The 21,970-nt window shown below is 48.2% G+C and overlaps 2 protein-coding genes across 5 annotated transcripts; one reads left to right on the top strand and one right to left on the bottom strand.

Moving 5' to 3' along the window:
* Positions 1–325: 325 nt before the first annotated feature.
* LOC311427789 (uncharacterized protein) lies at positions 326–17,606 on the top strand. 4 transcript variants are annotated; one of them, XR_014687563.1, is made up of 11 exons: positions 326–612; positions 796–973; positions 1,895–2,123; positions 2,683–3,251; positions 4,127–4,271; positions 4,919–5,163; positions 6,190–6,353; positions 7,073–7,322; positions 8,073–9,134; positions 16,197–16,355; positions 17,395–17,606. XR_014687563.1 is itself a non-coding variant. In XM_084505360.1 (9 exons), the coding sequence occupies exons 1-9, from the start codon at positions 530–532 to the stop codon at positions 8,295–8,297; spliced, it is 2,088 nt and encodes a 695-aa protein (XP_084361486.1). In that variant the 5' UTR covers positions 326–529; the 3' UTR covers positions 8,298–9,766. The 4 variants fall into 4 exon arrangements, 2 of the variants coding, with proteins under 2 accessions (XP_084361486.1, XP_084361485.1); XR_014687564.1 differs by lacking the exons at positions 16,197–16,355; positions 17,395–17,606 and adding an exon at positions 10,221–11,863; XM_084505360.1 differs by lacking the exons at positions 16,197–16,355; positions 17,395–17,606 and having other exon boundaries at positions 8,073–9,766.
* On the bottom strand, positions 11,300–21,208 carry ADCK2 (aarF domain containing kinase 2). Its single transcript, XM_084505376.1, has 8 exons — positions 20,250–21,208; positions 19,314–19,460; positions 17,613–17,741; positions 17,232–17,327; positions 15,186–15,437; positions 13,993–14,121; positions 13,536–13,589; positions 11,300–12,165 (listed from the first exon to the last, which is right to left on the bottom strand). Exons 1-8 carry the CDS (start codon positions 21,168–21,170, stop codon positions 12,022–12,024), a joined length of 1,872 nt encoding a protein of 623 aa, XP_084361502.1. The 5' UTR covers positions 21,171–21,208; the 3' UTR covers positions 11,300–12,021.
* Between the last annotated feature and the right edge of the window lie 762 nt (positions 21,209–21,970).

Below are 21,970 nucleotides of genomic sequence, written 5' to 3' on the forward strand. Positions count from 1 at the left end.
CAAGTACTCTCTATAGACAGCGGCAGAGAGAGGTGCGAGTGTTGGATGATAGGGAAGGGCTGAGGGAACAGCCGCTGCTCCCCCCCGGAGTGCCCACTTGGTTCAGCCCGAGGTGCCCGGTCGCGTAGCAACGGTGCGCGCTGAGGCGCTGAGGGGAGCTGAGGGGAACCGGGGGGCGCTGAGGGGAGCCGGGGCCGGGGGAGCTCCGGGGCCGCGGGCGGCGGCGAACGGCGGGCAGGGAGCCCCGAGGAGGAGCCCAGATACCGCGGGGAGGTCCCCGCAGCGCTCAGGCTGCCCCTGGGTGCTGCTGAGGGGCGCAGCCCGGCAGGGAGCGGCGCTCGGTGCCGGCTGAGCCCACCCCTACCCGGCTCCTGCGCCCGTCGCTCACCGCCCGGCTCGCGCTTGCTGGGAGAATCACGCTGGAAAGTGAACTTCAATTGCAAAAACACTGCTCCTGCTTAGGGATCCGAGTGTTCAGAAGCCCTGCTCGTGTTCTTCTTCCGTCTCCTTCCCCCTCCAGACAGGCTCCATGCCCATCCCACACGCGCGGTGCTGTCACTGGGCTAATAAAGGCCAGTTTGGCTCCGTGCTGCCAGGATGGCCCCTGACACAGTAAGTTCAAGAGCTGTAGGTGGGTCACTGGTAATGCAGGGAACTAAAAAAGCTTGGAAACAAAGACAGCTGGGCAGGGCAGGGTTCCCAGCTTAGGCTGGCGGGATCCCACATCAGTTTAGTTTGTTTCCAAGCTGCAGAAGTTCCACCACCACAGTCTTTAACTGGATTTGTTTCCTGCAGCTTTCCTGTTTGCGCCTGGAACCCAGATTCCCTTTGCATGCCCTCGGTATCCTCAGAAAAAAGGAATTTCGTTCATCCATCCTCAGAGGCTTCCAGTTTCCTGAAGGGGGCTCGTGTGCTGGCAAGGAGAGAGGCCGATGGCTACTATTACCTGGGCCACGTTGCACAAGAGGTGAAGGTAGCTATTCGCTGGGAAACGTGCCTGTAAAGCACTCTGCCTGGGCTCCCTGTGGCTTTTCTCCTGTCCTTCCCGTGCCCCACCATGGCTCTGCTGTGGGGCGGCTCTCCTGTGAGCCTGCACACTTTGTGACCGCAGCTCTCTCCCCACACCCTGCCTTCATCTTCTCTTTGTGATTATGACTGGCTGCTTACTATGAAGAGTCCTGCACGCAGAAGCAGCCTGGAAATCAATCAGTTTCAGGGGTTCTGAGACAAACTAAGCAGGCCCTTCATATCCCTCTTGTCTGCTTTCACTGTGCAGCCTAGCTTTCTTTAAAAATCCAGCCCATTTTCCAGCTCAGGGGCTAGTTAAATAAATGGTGATGCCAGTATAGCTGCGTGGGGTGGAACAGGTGTCGGCCAACAGCATCATTTGTGTAAGGGCTCTCACGGACCTGCAGAGAAGGCTGAGATTTTCGCAGTAGAATCTGCCCCACACCCATTGCTGGAGGCTTAAAGTACTCGAATTTGTGGCAGCTATGGCTTTTTACTGACTTTTTAAAGGTTTCCTGTCCCTTCGATGTAACTAGCTGCATCACATGCAGCAGGTTCTTTTGGCTACTTGGATGGATGGTTTTCCTGGCAAGGCTCTTTCTTAGGATGCTGACTGTGCCCATCTGAGCCAGGTAAGCCTACTAAATTCCAAGTCCAAAAGGAAAGGAAGAGAGTGGCTGTCAAGCCCCTTCAGCCCCAGCTTTTTAATTACTTTAAAGTCCGACACGGACACAGTACAGTGAAAAACCTGGTGGAGGAGGACAACAGCCTTCACAGGTCACGTTCTGCTTCCTGGGATTTCTGCCATTTCCCTCTCAGCGCTTGTGTTTGGCTGTTAATTGGCCCCAGATGTCTGTCTTGCAGACTGCATGCTTTACTCCTGCAGGGCTCAAGGGAACGCTTTGTAATCGAGTTTGACAGAAGTCGTGCTCTGAAAGGCAAGGTGGAGCTTCGCCTGCAGGAAACACCTCTCTACGACATCCTCCACTACGAAGACGCCAGGCGACAGCCACTCGCTCCAGGAGACAGGGTCCTGGCACCATGGGAGCCTAAAGCTGAGCGGTTTGGCCCAGGCACTGTGCTAAAGGTTATGGAGAACGAGGAGGCACACTCAGGTACGAGGTATTGGCTTCCCAATCAGTGCTAAACTCACCACAGCTGCTGGCTGTGATACAGAGCGGAGAGAACAGCCTCAGCCATGGAGAATTCACCACCTGCTGCTTGGTTTCTCTTCCTTGTCTTGTTGTTGGCCCAGGCATCCTGTTCCTTTTCAGTGCTAGAATTAACACCGCCCCAGAATTAGCCTTTGTTTTGTTCTTTGAGTGGGAACGTCCTAAAAAAACAAGGTGGGCTTGTTGGGAGGGGTGGGGTCATCTCATCAACACAAGGAGAAAAATGCTCCTGGCCCTCATGAGTTTCACCTGATAATCTCTTAGTCTAGTGTCCAGCTTTGGCAGGATGAAATCCTGGCTCGCTCTGGCTAGCAAGAGCTTTGTCATCTTTTGCCTCTTCAGAGGAAACTCAAAAGGACAAATTCTAAACCTTTACAGAAAGTCACGTAAGGTGCTACAAAATTGTAACTGGTGCTGCTCCTTTATTTGCTGGTTTCTAAGAGATGCATCACACGGGTTGCCGTGTTTCTAATGCCTTTTCCCTTTTTTCTAATGTGCTCAGCACAAAATCGGCAGGGAGTGCTTGTCAGTTTCTGGAACGGGCAGACCAAGGAGGTGCCTCCTGCCCAAGCCCTGCGCATCCCCCTGCCCCTCAGCGAGCGCATCATCCTGGAACTGCAGATGCCTCTGGCGGCCAGGCAGATGGTGGTGGAGTCCAGCTGGGATTACCCCTACATCGTGACACCGGGTTACAGACCTTCAGGGTGTCGCAGACAGGGTCACTCAGCTCTGCAGTGCTGCCCAAGGGGCCTGTGTTCGGCTCAGCCCTGTGCTACGTGCAGCTGTAGGTGCACCTCGCTTCCCCGCTGCTGCCTGGCAGCCTGCGAACGCCCTCAGCCCCCAGAGCACAAAGTGCAGCGAGAAGATGCCTTCGTGCCAGGAGCAAGCTTCGCTAAAGAAGAGCTCAGCAGGAAAATAGAAGAGCAGCTGTCTGAAGTGAGGATTTCCTCTTCGGGAAGCGTTTCCAGAGAGGAAGAGAAAAAGGAAGAGAAGAGATTGAAGGCAGAAAAATCTCCAAAATATGCTGAGTCTTGTTTGGAAGAGGACAAGGAGGTTTCAGATCCTAAGAAGGTAAAAAGTGCTTCATGCTGTCTCTTAGCATGGAGTTTGCTATTGTATAATTTGTGGTTTGTTACCTTACCTTTTCTGCTCTTGGTACCAAAAAATTACAATAGGTTTTGGGTGACCCTTGTGTATGCCTGCTAAAGAATGGAGACTCTGACTTTACTCCCCCTTGTGTTCCTAATCCTTTGATCTGGGGAAGATCTAGAAGCTGTCATTCTTTATCACTGGCTGGAGCGGACTCCTAAAACCTCTTCCAGATGCAGGACCTGAGAAGTGTTGCGTAGCCCAGCTCCTCTCTGTAAAAGCAAGAAAAAGTGTCAGAAAAAAGGCTTCACGCTGAATAAGGATTCCAGTAAGGATTCCTCAACACCAGGGCAGTCCCTGGCATAATTCTGTTACAATATTTCTCAACCATGGCAGAGGCATCACCCCTGTGAATCAAAGGCCTTTTGTGATCCTTCGTAGTTGTTGTTGTGCGTGTGAGCAGGGTGCTGGGCGAGGGTCAGCAAGGAGGAAGTTCACCTGTACCAGTTACTGCCAAGTTTTCTTCTACTGCTCTGCAAGGGTTTTGATGTGGATCTTTGGCATGTGCCTGGAAAGCTGTCTTCCTGCCAGAGCTCCTCTGGCCTGATCTCTCTGTGCCACTTTAGACCCTTCAAGGCAGTAGTACTGTCATTTTTTAGGTCATTTTAAGATGTGGAGAAAACCAAAAAGTTATCAGAAACTACTTAAGAGTTTTTTATTTCTTCAGTAAAGAACTCCCATGTGCTTTTTTTTCTCTCAAACTCGAGTTGCAGCATAACATCTCACACTGCAAGTTCACGAAACCAACTTTTTCCTTATCAGGCCTGGATTACGATTGCATTTCTCCTTGTTTCTAGAGTCCCCAGAGGGAGCCAGCTCACGTTACTATGGTTGATGCTGCTGTCAGCACGGACAGCTGGCTATCGGAGGCAGTCTGCGAGGAGGAAGCAGGCAGCAGACAGCAGGATGCTGAAACTGACGCTCATTTTAAACACAAACACGGTACTGAAATCGTAGCTGTTTTATCCAAATATAAAAATGGCTTAAAAAAAAAAATCATTGCAGTGGGCCAGCATGTTCTATGGCCATAGTTCTTGATGCATTGAAAGAGAATGTCGTAATGCCGTGCTGCGTACAGCCAGCCTAATGCAGTACGTAGCTGTTAGTGGCAGCTTGGGTTGAGAAGCTGTTCGTCTTTCTCTCAAGATGGAAGTCTTACATATTTTTATAATATGTAAGACATATTTTTCCTGTCTCTCAGTAGGAATTAGAGCTCAGGCTTTGCAGTGTCAAGAAATGTATTAGTGTTGGGTGTCTCACAGCACTGGCAGAAGATGCTCGTGTCTGTTTGCAAAACACCACATAAACAAACCTTAAACTGAGTAGCTGTAACTGTAGTCAATGGTCTTGTGTTAAAATGATCTTGTTAAAAATCTGGGTTGATGGCAAAGGTAAGCTTGTTTTTTGAACACTGGGACCTGATCTGGGGAGACTAAGAAACGTCTCACTCCATCAGAGGAAAATGTTGATACTTAGTTATAAAAGTCTTGTTTGAACATATTTTATGTGAAAAGACTTTTTCCTCTATTACCTGCTTTCTTTTAAGTTACCTATAATTTCATATATCCCTGCTCTAATTTATCTAACAGGCCTTTTTGAGTCCAGAGAGGCAGAAGCTCCAATCCAGCCTTACCGAAGGAGCCATTCCCTGGGAAGCAGTGCTTTGGGTCCTTTCAGGCGACAGAGCTTCTTTGACCGAGTGAATCAATCACTGGAGAGAGACAGGCTGGCCATTGAGTCAGCTCTGCGTGTACAGAGGCCACACAGCACCTCCAGTGCGCGGGCTAGGAGATCCACAAACCTCCTGCATCTTCTAAAAGACAAAAGCATTACGGTAAGTACTTGTCCACACAAGTTTTTGACTATTAGGATTGGGTGATTTGTTTATGTAAAGTGAGAGTATACTCTCATTTGATCTTTCTCAAAGGATTTTACTGGAAAAAAAAAAAGTATATATATATGCACATGTAAAATAATGGCTATAATGCATAACTAGAAACATAAAGTTTCCACTTGGGGGTCAGTGATGGACAGGGCACTTCTGGTATTTGTGCTCTGCTCTTCTGATATTTTTATTATTATTATTTTATTTTAGAGGTAATCTTTCCTAAATTATCCTTCCAACCAACTCTGCTGGTTAGGAAAGAATTCTTAATCTCTTACAGATCCTGAGAGAAAAAAGAGAAAGTCTAGCTAACCAGTTGAATTTCGTGTCAGGGAATGCACATCAGGGCTGGGGTGGAACCTCAAGTCTCCTGATCCTTAGGCCAGTCCTTACCTGTAGATAACACTATTTGTTCATCTCCCACCTATGAAACACCTTGGATTTTTTTTCTTTGATCTTTCCCACCTCAAGCCATTAATTACAAACCACTCACAGGGTGCAATTTTGCAAAGAACTGTAACACGCTGAAGAACAAAGGTTCTTCTTATGCCTAGGAAGTCGCTGATTTCTCTTAAGCTGATCTTTGTCAAAATGCTATGTGAGTCTGCCAGGAACAGTGATAATAAGGCAGTGGACATTGTTTGAAGGTCCTGTAGGGTTTCCCAGCTCATGATATTGGAGATGTCCTCCAGAAAGACCTGGAAGGAGACGTTATGTTTTCAGAAGAGTGGCTAATGGCAAGAGCATGCTAATTTTTGCTGGGAGTAGAAGGGAGAATGCATGTGAGAGAGCAAAACACTGTGTGGAAGCTCTGTTTTTGCTCTAAACATCTCTAGCAACATAACTAGAATGCATGTCTAAGTACTGGTGATGTTTCCTGCTCCTTCCCTTATGTAGAGGGAGGCAGATATTTCTTTCTCTAATAAGGTCTGATAAGGAATCCGTAGTACCTACTGGATTTTTTTTTTTTCTTAGAAATCAGTCCTTAACAGTGCATCTCAAGAGAGAAGGAAAGAGATGGACCTCAACAGAGCCAAGATTGAGCACAAAAGGGGGCAACAGGAACAGAGGCAGCAGAAGAGGCAACAGCAGCAAGAAGAAGAAGCTCTCCGACGCCAGCTGCACCGGAACAACCAGAGGTAATACCTAGGAGCTGTTTTATTTTGTTTGCTTTTGCCAACCATCTGACATTTATTAGTGTCCTTCCTCAGTGCTCTCATTCAGTCTCTGAACATCACGCGTTGGCACGTTATGCTAGAGCCTGCAGAGTGGTCATGATGGTTCGCTAATGGGAATAAAATTAATGCTCCATGTGTGAGTGAGGAGGTACCAATGGACCCATAGCCTTCAGCATTAGCTCGAGGGCAAATTCCCTTCAATCTCATCCTCAGAGCCAGAGACCTTTTGCCTCCCCCACCCCTGCCTCTGGCCCCACAGTCCACTTGCTCTTAGCAGGTCCTTGCCCCCACGACCTTCCTCTTTCCATCTCTTCTCTTGCCCCTGTGGCACCACCACCACCACACAGAGCCACCCAGTTGCCTGGATGTGTCCTACAGCCTTTTGTCCCGCAATCCATTTCCTTGGCTCCTGGTCTTCAGGCCCAAGAACGCAGAACCACACCAGGTTATGTAGTCAAGTGAGCACATGGCTGTAATTAGCTCACATCAGGCACCAGCCCATTTTGGGGTTTTGCCACTTCTGTTTCGGATACAGCCTTAATCTTCATAATGTAACAGAGTCCTGTAATATTAACTGAGCACAGATTGCCAGAATATCTGCTTTTCATTTTACGCACTTTTTTTTTTTTTTGATTGCTTTTATTTTCTGAGAAATCTGAGAAAATTTGTTTTGGAAACAGGCAGCGATTGCATCAGAGAATGTTGCAAGGGTTGGAGAAACAGCTGGAGCACGAAGAAAGAGCTTTGCAGCACACGGCATTGCTTCAAGCAGCGTGGTCGGAGAGGAGCAGGAAGGAATCCTTCTTGTCAGAGGAGGAGAACAGAAGGGCAAGTGAGAGGCTGCAGTCCTTACAGACACGACGATTGCAGAGAGAGAAATTGCTTGCAGAACGCAATGAGAGGAGCTTTGAACAGGAGAAAGAAAGGCTGGTAAGGGCAATTTCAGAGAAGTTTTACCTGTACTACTACCATGTTTCCAACTGTGGCGCCATCTGGAGTATTTGTCGTTTTGTATCCAATATAATTACATCACCCGGAGATACATCAATGGAACTTTTGAATGTTAACTTTTTCTTTAACATGCATACAGATCAAAGATGGGAAGCGAACATTTCTGTATCTGTCACAGAAGCAGTCTTTCTGCATGCAAGGAATGAATTTTCCCAGGTTATTATATAGAGTCATAGAATGGTTTGGGGTGGAAGGGATCTTTAAAAATCATCTAGATCAAATACCCTGCAGAGGAGAGGTGCTCCAGCCCTCTGATCAGCGCTGTGCTCCTCCTCTGGGCTCACTCCGACAGCTCCATGTCCTCCTTCTGCAGAAGGGGCAGAATTTCTTCCCTCACCCTGCTGGCCTCGCTGATTTTGGTGCAGCCCAGGGTACAGTTAGTTTTTTGGGCTGCAAGTGCACATGGGTGGATGAAAAATTGGATGTGAACTGGCAATGTCAACAGGTCCTTCTCTGCAGAGCCGCTCTCAACCCGTCTAGCCCCCAGTCCATGCTGATGTTTGGGACAGCACCTCGCACTGGGCCTTGTTGAACTGCAGGAGTTTCATGTAGGCCCATTTCTCCGGCCTGTCCAGGTCCCTCTTTTCTGAGCTATGCCAGTAATAACTGTAGATGATATTCTGACTGAAAGCTGGCTTTGCAATTGTACGTGTCATTATTTCTACATAGGATCTTCTGAAGAGCAGAATGCAGTCACAGCAGCAAATGCAGAAGCAAGACTCCCAGGAGCAAGACAGGCAACAAAAGCAGCACCAGGCTGCCAAAAGGAAAGTGTTCCAGAACAGGCACCATTCACAGGAGAAGGCGCAAAAAGAAGACCAAAAACACTGTGACCTTCAGCAGTACCTCAGGGAACAAAATCTTTTGATGCTCCGGGCATCACTGCTTGCATAAGGAAACAGCAGAGTGGGTAAGCAGGTGCTGATTGGATCACAAATCCCTTCTGCACCTCGATGTACGGCACTGTGCTGCACTCTGGGTGCCTGAGTGCAGCTGTGACAAATGGAATTAGGACTCATGGAGAAATCTTTTATCTCCCTTTCATTGCAGCCAGCACTCATTTTCAGTGCTCTGTCCCTTACCAATCATTTTTTCCTGGGGTTACTGTTCTGGCCATTGTGTAGACCCCTGCCTCTGTCAAACTCTTCTTTGGATTTAGGTGTATGCAGCAACCCCGCTGAGAGACCCAAATCTGCAACCCAGAGCCATGCTGGTACTTAACATGAAGGTAGCACGGCCATCGGCACAGATTACGTCCCACTGTACAAGCTGGCAGGGGAATTACATGTAAATACAGGCCTGAAAAAACTTCCCCTGCTGAATTCCAGGGGCTTTCTGCCCTGCTGTGTTTCTTCCAGAACAGGGCCAGAAGAGCACATTTGTTAAAGGTCAAGGACAACACAAAATAGAAAGCAAAGCTATGTGATGCTGGCATATGACTTACCTTGCTATGTTAACATCACGTGAAATATGGGAAGGAGAGCTGGAGACCAGCTGGATGAAAAAACAATGTACGTATTAAAACACAACAGAAATATCAACTGACTCTTGCAAGTGTCCCATCGCACGTGAGTTGCAGAGATCCATGGAAAGAAGTCAAGTTGTGCTACTCCTGCCAGAAGTGCTGTGGGTCCAGAGCTGTTGCAGGTGGCAGGGCAGGAGCCCAGTAAGAGGCGAGGTCCTTCAGAAAAGCTGGTAGGACAGCTTGGAACCATCACACTCGGGCTGCAGGTGAGTGTAGATCCCTCCACTGTCAGTATTCTTCAAAATGTGCAGGCCATTTCCCTAGAGGAAGAATGACTTATAGAAAACCGAGAGGCATAAAGGAAACTTTTTTTGGGGGGAGAGGGGAAACTAGGTGAAAACCTAGTTACCAACAGAGTTGAGGATGCAACTGGCTCCTCACTCCCCTGTTTGAAGTGCACGACTCCCTTTCCTTAGTGAAGCGTGGCGTCAGCCACTCCCAGGGACATGCTGCCACCTTTTCCCCTCCACAGAAAAGAAACATTAAGACGCACCAAGAGATGCTTTTACACAACAGGAAAGGGGAGAAGAGATGTGTTTCTAATACATTGTACGCTGATTAGTGGCAGTGCCTTTGTTCACAAAGGGGAGGAGGAGGTTATTGTCACATCCTGAAATGCTTTCCCTCTTCCTCATATCATCAGAGATATAAAATACAGCAGCAGTGTCACAGAGAATGTTTTTATCAACTTTGGGTAGCAAACAATGTAATTCACACTGGTATTTAGGAAATGAGAATGGATACGGCACAATTTGCTGAAGCACTCGAAGCTGTATTGAAGGGAGTTTTTATTTTTTAAGGAAGTGTGCTAAGATAAAAAATAATATAAACTTGAAGTACTACCCAGAACCAGACTGGATATGAAATTTAAATGCTGTTGCCTGACATTCTGTGTACATACAGAAACGTGTAAAATATCTTCTGGACTATCAGTCAGCAAAGAGTGCAGGTATTATTGCAAAAGGGAGCTCTTTTGAAATTCTGCTGCTTCTTTTGAATGGCCAGCAGTTTCTTAGCACTAAATCTCAGACTGTGTTCCTCCAGCAATAACTGAGAGGTTATGCCTTTAGATTTCCCCCCAAAGTTAAGGTTAAGACTAGATCGCTCATCCCAAAGTTTACTGACTATTCTAAGGTCTTTATGGCTAAAAGGAGTATCTTTAAATTTAGGATCCATAATATGCATGAACCATTCTGAGGTTCTTATTTTTAAAAAAAGGAAGGGAAAAGAAAGAGGAACGTAAGTATAAAGTAAAGGTTTTGAGGATTGTTTCTTTTGTTTTTTTCACTAAGGTTTGAAAAAATTACATCTTGCTGGATATTTGCAAATGCCATGTGAAGCACAGCTCTGCCTCTTAGACACTGAAGCCTACCATTTGGTTAAGCTCTGTTCATCCTCTGGATGAAGTTGGATGATGTGCTGTTGGGGAACGTGGTGATGGCTGTGCCTAGGACCTGCATAACCATTGAGAACACAGCACTGCAGAGCGCTGTGCCCAGCCCTTGTGCCAGCTGGGGGGATGCACACTGCTGGGTGAGAGGGGGTCCTGGCAGCACATGGAGTTTGTCTTTAATGGGAAGTTTAGGGGTTCCTTGACACTTTTTTTTTTTTTTTTTTTTTGATTAAGACAGTTGTCTTACTCAAACTCACGTACTGGTTAGGACAATAACGTACCCAGCTATGAGTTTAAGTCTGCCTAGACTTACAAAAACATGCCTAAATCTTAAATGTTACTATTAAACCCCGCTGCTGCTGCTTTTTATCCTCAGTCATTTGGAAATGAAGCATTTAATAATTAAAGTAAATGAAATACACTGACCAGAACTCAACTTATTTTTCAGATTTCAATTATAAATCATTAATGGTGATTATGAAATAAACAGCCAATCATCCATGTATGGATTTTCTCTTCTTTGTTTAACCCTCTGAAACCAGACTACTGCAGCTACCCGGTGTGGCTGCAATTTCGTACAAAGCCTATCTGGGAAAATATTCAGTATTATGGTGTTTCCAATCATTCATAGACTGTTTTTTACCACAAAAATAAGGCCATAAAATAACTTTAATAGTACTCTTAAAATAATTGACTTGAAAAGCCATGTATGACTTAGCCTAATTGTTGATTACTTTAATTATTCAATTTAAACATCCACAATGTTTTCAATCCATTAGGAAAATCCTTGGACTCCTTGTTTTGCAAACTACCTGAGGGGGAAAAAAACAAGCACTTGGATATTAGTTCAGGTTTTGAGTTGACTGTGGTGAGAGTTGGGGGGGAGAGGACGGTGCCAGGGGTAGGGAAGGGACAGCAGCAGAGGGAGAGGACAGACTTTTTTTTAAACTTCAACAAAAACCAAGACCAGTACAAATATTCCAAAAAAAAAAATTTATTATGGAATTAGTTTTTCTGTTAAGTCAACTATTTTCTTTTGCTGTTCATAATCCAAACTCCTGCAGTATTGTGCTAGAGTATGGGAGTTTGAAAAAAATAATCGGCTGGTCTGTTTTTGTCATCCAAAATGACCAAGAACAGCCCACTCCATGCAGGATCTCAGGACACTTCTACAATAAAAGTAGAAGTTGAAGTACAAAAGACAAAGAGACTTTCTGGCTTTTTTCATCCTGAATCGCTTGCTTAGGTGTCAGAACATCATTTCTCATATCATAGTGACAGATGAGTCAGTAAATTAACTTAAAATATTTCACCTGATTTATTTCAAAAACAAGCCAGCTTGATCACTGAACATCTTTTTAAAGACTTTTAGACCAGTAAAACTATTTTCATCAGGCTGCAGTGGTCTTGTATGCCTGAACTGCATGATATGTCAGTTAAAAACTAGCAGAGCATACTAGCTCGTAGAACCAGGTAATCGTAAGAGTCAGAACTCTCCGTCTGTGAGAAATCTTCCTGGAAGATGAAGGCCTTACAACCATCCCTTGACTGGTGCTTGGAGGCAGCATTAATGGAGAGTAATCACCACATGGCATTTCCCCGAGACGTGTGAGTGTCCTCACCTTCAGCTTCTTTCTGTCAGCTTGCAGGCACCACAGGTAACCCACCCTGCACAGTGAGGGGGCAGCAGCTGCTGGAGTCTATTTGAGGACAGAAGCTGCATTTTTGATGAGCAGTGGTTTAGCTGCCTCTAGGATGTCCAGTTCAGGGTCCAGTGAACGACCAAGACCTTCCAGAACCATAATGGCAAAGATGATGGAAGCAAAATTGCTCTCGAGCTTCACCTAGAACCACAAGAGACTGAATGAACTCAGTGGACCTTTCTTCTGAGCCCATTTCACAGAGGTACCAGCTCTGGCTAAGCAGAGAGGGAAGGAGAGAAACAAGAGAGAGCTTGTAAGTACATCTGAAACCATGCTGCAACTTCATCATTTGGAGTTTCAGAACACTCTGAAATCCAGCAGCAGGTCCAAGAAGTAACAGTTTCAGGGGAAGTGCCCTAAGGGAACCCAAGAGTTTACTTCTCAGTTCCAAGTAGGGTGATTGTTGGTTTTTTTTCCCCACACTGGAGTAGTGGAAGTTTAGGATTCCTCACCACCACTAACATGGTTATAAACTGCAGTATCACAGAATCACAGAATTTTCTAGGTTGGAAGAGACCTCAAGGTCATCGAGTCCAACCTCCAACCTAACGCTAACAGCCCTCCACTAAACCATATCCCTAAGCTCTACAGTAGGATCCAACCTACCTGAACACACACGGTTGTGTCAGGGGCAGCTCACCTTCTGAAGGGCCACAGAAGAGCTCCCCATATCATGGACAAAAAAGCCTTTTGCTCTGCATGGAAACAAACTGGCCCCCAGTTCCCAGTTCTATGATTGTTTTAAGGCATACCAGGGCACCAAGAAGTCATGGAGACGTGAGCAGGAATTGCTTTGTAAGGGTCTCTACTACATTTCATGTTACTGGAGACCAGCTTAATGAGTCTTAATGACTAAAAGCTCTAACTGAGGAATGTTTACAGGGACCCTTTGCAGGCTGGGTACACCTATGGCTGACAAACAACCTTCTCCTCTCCAGTTCAGGCCACCATAGCTTTGTCAGTTTCCAAGGCTGTTTCCAGCCATAGGAGCTTGTTCCCAGAAAGTTAGAAGAAAGAATCCCCTTTCTGGGAGCAAATCCTCACCGAGGGCTCTAACTTACCACTAAAACGGCCTAGTGCTGTTACATAAAGATACATGGAGAAAAGTTCAGGGAAGAAAGTATGCAGTGATATATAAATGGAACCTACATTAGATTTCCTTTTCTGCTTCTAAGAGGATTTTAAAAAGATAAAAACTCCATCTTATAGCAACACTTTACTAAACATTTCCCTAATATGTAATATAAAATTCCTTTTAGCTAATAATATCAACCATTAAACATAGTATTAAGACAAAATCCAACAAAATAGAAGGCATTTTTTGTAGGATGTGTATCAGGACTTGAGAAATTGCATGCCTAAAACCCTTCAATGCCTTCTGTCAGTCCCTCTCCTTGACATTCATTTCAGAAGTCACAGCCCCCCACTTTGACTGCCCTTCATGATCCCAATACTTCTGCCTCCCCAAATAACTCCCAGCTGCTGAAAGGCAGACAGTGAGAGGACCTCACCTTATGGGTCATCAATAATTTAAAGACATTCGAGAGGAGATTTGCCACTTGAAGCTGGAATAGAAAAGGAGAAGTTAGCAGCTGATCAAAAAAAAAAACTGTGGTCAAGACAGACAGATGCATGACAGGCAGGATTCTAAGTGTTTGTTAGCATTTAGTGACAACAGCCAACATCAAAGTATGATCCTCTCCACCCTGCCCAAGAAGAAGAGTTCAGCTGTGACCCATGGTTCTTGTTAGAAATTAAAAAAAAAAAAATAAACACTTTGTTGTTGTTGTTAGAAGGAAGTAAGAAAGGATTTTAGGGACTTTTGCTCCATGTGAGGGACTAAAAGCTCCCAGTACTGGTTGGTGGTCCTGAGGGGATCACAGCTGGCCTTTCCACCCAGCCCATTCTGAAAGCAAAGTTGTGCTGATCTACAGGTATGTGAGGGTGGGACGCTGCACGTGGGCTTGCCTTTCCCAGGGCGATGGTGTTCCCCCGGACTTTGGTCACTAGTTCTGCCATTTCGGATTTGAATCGCTCGATATCCTGGCACTGGTTAGCACGGGCATGATGAAGGATCAGTTCTGCCACTCTCTCCCCCTGTGAAACAAGGGAAAAAGAAAAATCAGCAAAACTGCAGCACTGGTGCCAAGCCTGCGGGGAGCTGCACGCTGTTAACCTCTGCTGCGGATTCCTGGAGGAGGCACGCTGCAGGGAGAGCTCCCAGGGCCACGCTTCCCATTTCCAGCAACAGGGACACAAACAACAGAAGCGGGTGCAGGAAATGTGGAACTGGTCTAAAACTCTTAGCTGGTATCTGGTAAAGGCCTGCTCTGCTGTTCTTGCAGATCTTGTAAGGGAGGACATAACAAAGATGGTCTCAGATAAAAGTTTAGGGGCAAGGGGGAATAAAGCCACAGGATTAACATTTTCTTCTCAACAGATGAGCTGGTGCAAAGAAGGGCATCTATTAACCCTTCCCTACAGGCTAAGTCCAACCTTCTGTTTGCAAACCATGGAGGGAAGAGCAAGATGATTCTGTACCAGGGCATTCGGCAAGAAAAGGACAAGGCAGGAGAGGAAGAACCACATCCAAGCTACACTTGTGAGTGGCACTGCAGCTCCTCTTGGATGATGTGGCCCAGCTATGGCAAGGAGATTTGGTGTCAAGTTTTTCACCTGTAGATCACGAATTAACCCAACCTCAGCCATGAAGGCCTTGCAAGAAAACTTTCAGAGTTTTTGCTTTTCGGCTTAGAAGTCTGGCAGTACAGGATGGGCCTGGACACACTGATTTTAGCACTGACTTCTGGGTGTGCTTCAGCAGATTGGACCAAGGTAAAATGTGTCCCTCCTACATGCTGATGGGCCATCCAACCCACAGCTGAGGAACAGCAACACGCCAGTATGATTACATACGCTTTTTCTCAAAATGAACAGGACACATCGGCACTGGATTCTCTAGCCCATCTGAGAATATATTTTAAAGTGTGAAGGAGGAGAAAGAGGAGCCCGGCTTCAGCTGAGCATCTCATCCCCGTGCCTGGCATAGCTTCCCAGCTGGCAAGCCTCCTCTCCCCTCCTGAGGAGGATTGTAGGGGGAAACAAAGAGCACTGTGCTTTACCCACTGGGCTGCGTGGCTCTCTCCCTTCCCCAGCCTCACCTGGCCCTGGACCACAGCGGTGAAAACAGCGCGGAAGTTCTGCATGTCGGCGCTCTGCAGCTCCGCCACGATCCCCGCGTCCAGCAGCACGAGGCAGAGCCGCCGCAGGGGCGGCTGCACCTCCACCACCAGCGTGTCGCACAGGTCCACCACGGCCGTCTGCTCCCTGCCACCAGGGCTGGCCTGGGCCGTGCCTTGCACCAGGATGTTCCCGGGGTGCAGGTCGGCGTGCACAAAGTTGTCGACGAAGATCTGGAAGACAGGCAGGTCTCACAGCAGCTGAGCCAACCAAGCCTGCCCGCACCAAACCCCGGGCAAACAGCGTGGGTTTGTTTGTTGCCCTTATTGACACACATCGCCTCAGGCAGCAGCAGTCAGTGGCTTCTGCTGCAGATCAACCCTGCTCAAATGGGGCGGGTACTACTCGCTCCCCGTGAGTCAGCAGAGCTGGGTGAGGCAACCCTGCACAGCTGCTAGAGGCCAGGTAGAACAGCAACAAGTCCCAGCAGGGAACTCCAGTTCTCTCTGACTATTAACCCCGTGCCCAACGCAGCCTGGTGGGCCTTGCCGAAGAGGACTGGTAAGAACAGACCGTTTGCCACTCACTGGTACGGGGTTTAGTGCGTGGCTAAGTTTGTCCAGTGCATGTAGTACTTCTCCACCTCTGCTAGCAGTTAGCAGCAGAAAGGGCTAACAAGAGGGCAAGCACAAGGTAATGCTTCTCCACCAACGTTCTTGGCAACCCGAGGCTGCAGGACTTCATACCCACAGGAGGTTCTCTCTGTATATCTGACAGATTTCTCCCCCTGTGAATTTGTCTAGTTGTCACATAAATAATTATGGCAATGTGAAAACAGCAGGGTTTTGGGGCACTGCCTGAAAAAGTGACCTCTGTTAATTTTTATGTCCTTATTGTTCTAAGAAACCATAAGCAATAGATCCGTATTTATTCTCTAACACCCATGACTATATAACTGCATTATAAGCTACTCCAATTTCTCTGCTTTTCAGAGCTGAGTCCCAGTTATTTCATCATTCCTGCACAGAAGCCATTCCACACTGGTAGTTGTCCTGGCTGCCTTCCCCTGCATCCTTCTTAGTTCCATTACAGCCCTTGAAATGGAAGATCATGGACAGCGAGGGACTAGAACTGCAGAATATTCTAGACAGGTACTTGTTTTATATACAGCCTTAATGTTTCTTTTCTACTCTTTAAATCTTTTCTACTCCTAAAATCTGGATGGTTTCGCTGCCTTAGCACAGGGTTGCAGTTATCACTGATCCCACCTGACCCTCGCTGCCCGCCTGCTCAGCACTGTGAGGTTCTTTTGCAGCTCCTCCCTGCTAGTTCTCATGGCTTCTCAAAGCCGATTGTGTCACCTCTCAGCACTCCTTTCCAAATCACTTTTGATTATTTGGCAATAGAACAACTAGACAGCCAGAAGTTAAGTTGTAAGCTAAACCTGGCTGGGTTTTCTTTGCTCCATATTTAGTTCTGCCTTACAGAAGGTAGTTTTGGAGGAGTGGGCGATAAATAAACAATAACTAGCTGTTTTCCCAGGGAGTCACATCCATAGTATCTGCACAGAGCATGGTATTTGCTAACTACATTGCACTTGGCAGTACATGAATATTCATTAAATGGATCAGTGGGGTTTGTAAGCAGTGCCCTGATCAAATTGCACGGCAGGACCCTGCCGTGTGCAAGCAGCTAAAGAAGCTCTGCATCGAAGCCTACAGTGGCGATGTGTCTAGTCCAGGCTTGACTCAGCCCTTTTGTTACACCGCACACGAGGTAGGCGCTCCCTCTGTCATTTCAGCAGCTGCAGTGCCCCAGCAGCCCACGTCCTGGGTTACCGCAATACCTGGCGTCCACGGGCTGGCTCCAAAAGGCACAGCTGTGTCTTTGAGTCCATGGGGAGAAGGGCAGAAGGCGTGGGAAGCAAATAGGTTCTGTTCTCTCTTTAGCCATAGTGCCTTATTACCCCAACTGAATAGCTTCTGCAGGAAAACCACCTTCACTTCCAGCCTCAGCCAAGTGCGTACCATCTTTAGCAGCATGTCCATGCCCATCTTTGCAAGGCTCTGCCGCAGTTCTGTGGCAACCTCTGCATGCAGGTAGCGCGAAATGGGCTCGCTCTCCTGAAATAAAGACAGGGCTGGAGTCAAACACACCCCGTGTCCCGCTTTCACCCGTACCTTCACGTAGGTGAAGAGTTGAGGAAATGCAGTAAGAATGTCTTCTGGGACACACTGTTTACAAACAAAGAGTGGAAGAGACCCTGAAGGAAGGATACCGATCTCTTCAAGCAAGTAAGAAAAAGCATCCTTCTGCCTGTGAGTGCTTGTTCTCAAAAGACACCTCTTTAGAGTGCTCTCCTAAGCCTTCTCTCTGCTCTCACTCTTCCCGGGCTGTGCACTTCTTACCTCAAACGTTTCCACTAGAACTTCGCTCGTTACCAAAGGGCGAACGGGAGTTGGGAACTTCACAAAATCAACATCTAGGAAATTTTGCCGGAAGCGCTCCAGATTTCTGGCTTCGTAGCGTAAGTCGATCTCAAGGGAGAAAAAGAAAAAGCAGGTTGGGAAAGAGGTGCAATTAGATCTTTGGGATCCTCAGTGAGGGTGTTGCTGTGCGGTGCAATGCACAGTACCAGCAAACCTGTTCAGAAAGCCAGAATCAGAACAGAACAAAGAGTGGCGCTTCTTACATGCTTACACCTTTCCTGATGGAAGAGCAGAGCAAGGCTCAGTAATGAACGACCCAGGACCCAGCACCTCAGAAACAGAAGCTACTCTTACTATATAGGCAGGGTGTCCCAAAAAAGACCAGGACTGCATTATTTTCCAGGTTGAGATGGATCCTGAACCAAAGCTTACTGTCCAAATAGCAAGGCAGGCAGGCAAGGTGGGAGAACTGCAGCCCTAGCCTCACTTTACAGACAGACACGCAAACATAGCACTAAGAAATTTATTGTAAGACACACAAAATAATCTGCTATGGGAAGCCATAGCCCCAGCTTCTCAGTGATCCAGCGCCTTGACGCAAGGCCACCTTCTCCCTCCAACAACATTCTTGTACCTTCTGCAATCCACTGCTGCTGCACGAGGACATGGGAGGGAAGATAACCCTGCCTCACCTCAATGGGAAATATCATAGGAATATTTCTTGTTCTTTCAAAAAGAATTAAAAATGACAACAGGCCTGAGATGCTCTCCTGGGCACCTCCTAATCCTGAGTCTTCAGAGCATCCAGGAAAAGCTCTGCACCACTTGACTGGTCCCAATGACCCTGAGTCACATCTGAATACAGTGAAAAGCTTACAGCATGGGTTTGCTTGAGTATATGTCTTGCAATAGGAAAAAAGAGTTAAGGTTTTCAAAGATTTAAAAGAAACTTCAGACTCCGCAATCTAGACAAAAAAATGAAATTAGCAGATAATGATTCATTTTAATAGAAATATAACAGTAATGAACTCTGTAGGGAAATCTTTGTAAATTTGGTACTAAGGATGTTTCAGTACTGTGTCTTTGTAAGACGTTAGTGAATCAGGACACGTTTTCAGAGCTACTTGTAAAGTTTAACTTTACCAGCACTATGAGTCTGATGATGATACAATATAGACTGTTATTAACTCGTTTAAAACTGTATTAATTATGCTAATATGTACATACCTCTAGGCTAAGAAACACAACCAGTGAGTACAGATTGTAAACATGTACATTAGGACTAAAGAGAAGAAAAAAAAAGTCTGAGCACTTGTTCAGAGAGATCCTTTTCCTACAGAGAGGCCTTTCACCACTGTTCACTTGTCCTTCATGGTCCTGCAAAAAGGACGGCAGCAATGTTCATCAGCTGTTCAGGTTTCTTTCTAGAAAACATACTCAGTCTTGAAGCAGATTTTCAAATCTAATAAAGATTGTTAAACTTACCTGTTGCTTTGCTTCTTTCATACTGTGAGCACGTCAGGTTTCCTACAGCAACTTTATGTGAGTGATTAATTAAAAAATAAGCAAACTTCACCTAACCCTTTAAAAAGGAGCTGTACAGATGGAGTTAGAGCCAGTCAGAAGCAAGGAAAAGGTCGGGTTTACTTCATTACATAAAGACCATGGCACTGTACATACCTGCTGAAGCATAAGCTTCTCAAATTCCTCCACAATCTCTGTCAAACTGAGCCACTTGAATCCAGGGAGAAGTCCAAGGATGTGGCTACCCATCTTCATGAGAAATAGATCCATCTGCACTTGGTGGACTAGCCCAGGATGCAGGACCTGCACAAGAAAAAATGGTGGCTAGATCAAAACACTGGAAAAACTATAGTCTATTTCGATCAGCTAAAATGATATATTCCAAAAAGACAGCAGCCAGTCTTTAAAACTAGGTGCTAACAAGGCTTCACCAGCTAGTCCCCAGGGAAATTCTTACTTTGCCATGGCTTAAGTCATAAAGAAACACTTTATGATTTTTCAGATGGAATATTTCTCAGCTGAAGCCCACAGTTTCACCCCGTACCATTTTCCATCGCTTTCATTCTCCTGCCCTCTTCCTGCCATGTACTACATGTATTGTTACATCTATTAACATGTAACATTACAGCACCAGGTATTACAGACTAGCATTTGGAACAGCTCAAATGTAAAATTTCTTCAGACAAATGTTGCTGGAAAGAACCGAGCTGTTCCAGATTTCTTCATGTAAAAAGACTCATTTTCTGAAAAGTGACACCAATATTAATATTCATTCTTTTTATGTGAATTGGGCCTTTGCAGGCATTTCTGGTGCCCAGGCGCCATGCCAAATGGTGCCACGGGCAGGATGTGTACTTGGGTTGTCCAGGCTGGCAAGAGTTGGGGCCACTGCTGCCTAGATTACAGCTGGCTGGCACTGGAGCACTGAGAAAAGCCAGGCAGGGAGATGAGCGTCACTTCTGTTGCTCCACCTAGCCCTAGCCAGCCTACTCATCCCCATGGGGGATGAAGTCTTCTTAGCACCATTCAGGGTACTCCACTTTGAGATGTCTGCCAGTACAATGTGTGCTACCAGTCCGGTGTACGACTTACTTTAATGGCTACAGGCGTGAGATGTCTGGCTGGTGAAGGGTTTGCGTTGGGGGGCGGTTTGGCCGTCTGCTCCACACACCGTGCTCCACTCAGGGGGCTCTCAGGGGAGCAGCCCACGGGGCCCAGCTCCTCCTCGCCCCTCTCTTCCCACCTCCCCTCGCTCTTCCTCTTCCTCAGCCACCTGAGGAGGCCCCTGAAGCCCGACACCTGCCAGGCTTCCGAAGCAGACCTCAACTCGGATCGCCACGCCGGCTCCTGGGCCTGTGCCCCGGCGACAGCCGCCAGGTCGGCGTAGGCTTTATACACCTGCGCCACGCAGCCCGAGCCCACCGGCTCCTGGCTCTGGAACCGGAGGACTCGCCTCCACTCCTCGCCGAACGCCTTCCTCAGCAGCTCGGCCGTGTGGCCCCAGGGGTGCGGGCTGACCTGGACGTGCAGCCTGGCGAACTCCTCGCAGAAAGCCTGCGAGAAGAGGTCCCTGCGGGTGCTGGCCCACTGGCCCAGCTTGACGCACGCCGGCCCCGCCGCCTCGGCCGCCCTGCGCAGCAGCCGCAGCCACAGCGCGCCCAGCGCGGGCCGCAGGCGGCTCAGCGGGTAGAGCAGCAGCAGCGGCCCGAAGCGCAGCAGCAGCCCGCAGCCCCGCAGGCACAGCCGCAGCCACAGCCGCAGCCGCGCCGACACCCCCTGCGCCGCCCGCTCCCGCTCCCCTGCCCACAGCGGCGGCCGCCGCCCGCCCGCGGACACCGGCGCGGACACCGGCACCGGCACCGCCAAGGCCACGGCTGCCCAGCGGCCGCCCCGCAGCCCGCCGCGCCCCGCCGCCGCCGCCGCCGCCCCCCAGCCGGGCAGCGCCCCCCGCGCCCCCGCGGCGCGGCCCAGGCGGGGCAGCGGCAGCAGCCGCGCGGCGCCGCCCGCCACCATCGCCCCCCCTCCCGCCGCTGCCGGGCCCCGAGCAGGGCGGCGGGGATGGAGGCGGCGCCGCCCCGCCCGTTAAAGGCGCACGGCGGGGCCCCGAGGCTGCGGCTCCGCGCCCGGCCGCCAGGCGGCGCCGCCACACACGGCCGTGCCCACACCCCCAAAATGGCGGCGCCCCCAAATGGCGGCGTTCCCCTCACCCCCCCCCCCACAAGTAGCACAAGCATGGCGTGGCTGCGCTGTGAGGTGGCTTGAATCTGCCTCAGGGTTCCTGTTCCAGGGGTTTGCCACCAAAACGCTTCATGCGACCTCTGCTTCACCGTGGGGTGAAGCTGCTTCCTTCACCATACTCATGAGGTGTTGGGTCGTTGTATCCATCCAGACCAATAGGATTTTTGTCGTGCCGCTAGTTTCTGAGGTGTATTTTTAAAATATCAGCTAATGGGAAGTGGGAGCATGCAAAGGAGCCATGGGCTGGCTAACGCAACACAGCCACGCTCTTGCTGTGTGCAATGGGATGGGGAAGGCAGCTGGTAATCCCGCTGCTGTCATCCCTGCTGAATGTGGTCTGAGGGGAACTGAAAGAAAGCAGGACGGCTGCTCATGGCTCGTGGATGAAAGCCGAGCCACAGAAGCTTAAAAACTGTCCCACACTGATTCTAGTAGCATCTTAAGTAGAAATAAGTCCTGGGCCTTGGTTGGGCACAGACCTTCTTCCTCACACATTCCCTGCTAGTCTGGGCGTGCTGGAAACCCTGGTGGTCCCTGGATGCTCCAGTGTCCTTGTCTCACGGGGTCGGTGCATG

This window comes from Aythya ferina (assembly GCF_964211825.1).
Source record: "Aythya ferina genome assembly, chromosome: 1".
NCBI lineage: Eukaryota > Metazoa > Chordata > Aves > Anseriformes > Anatidae > Aythya > Aythya ferina.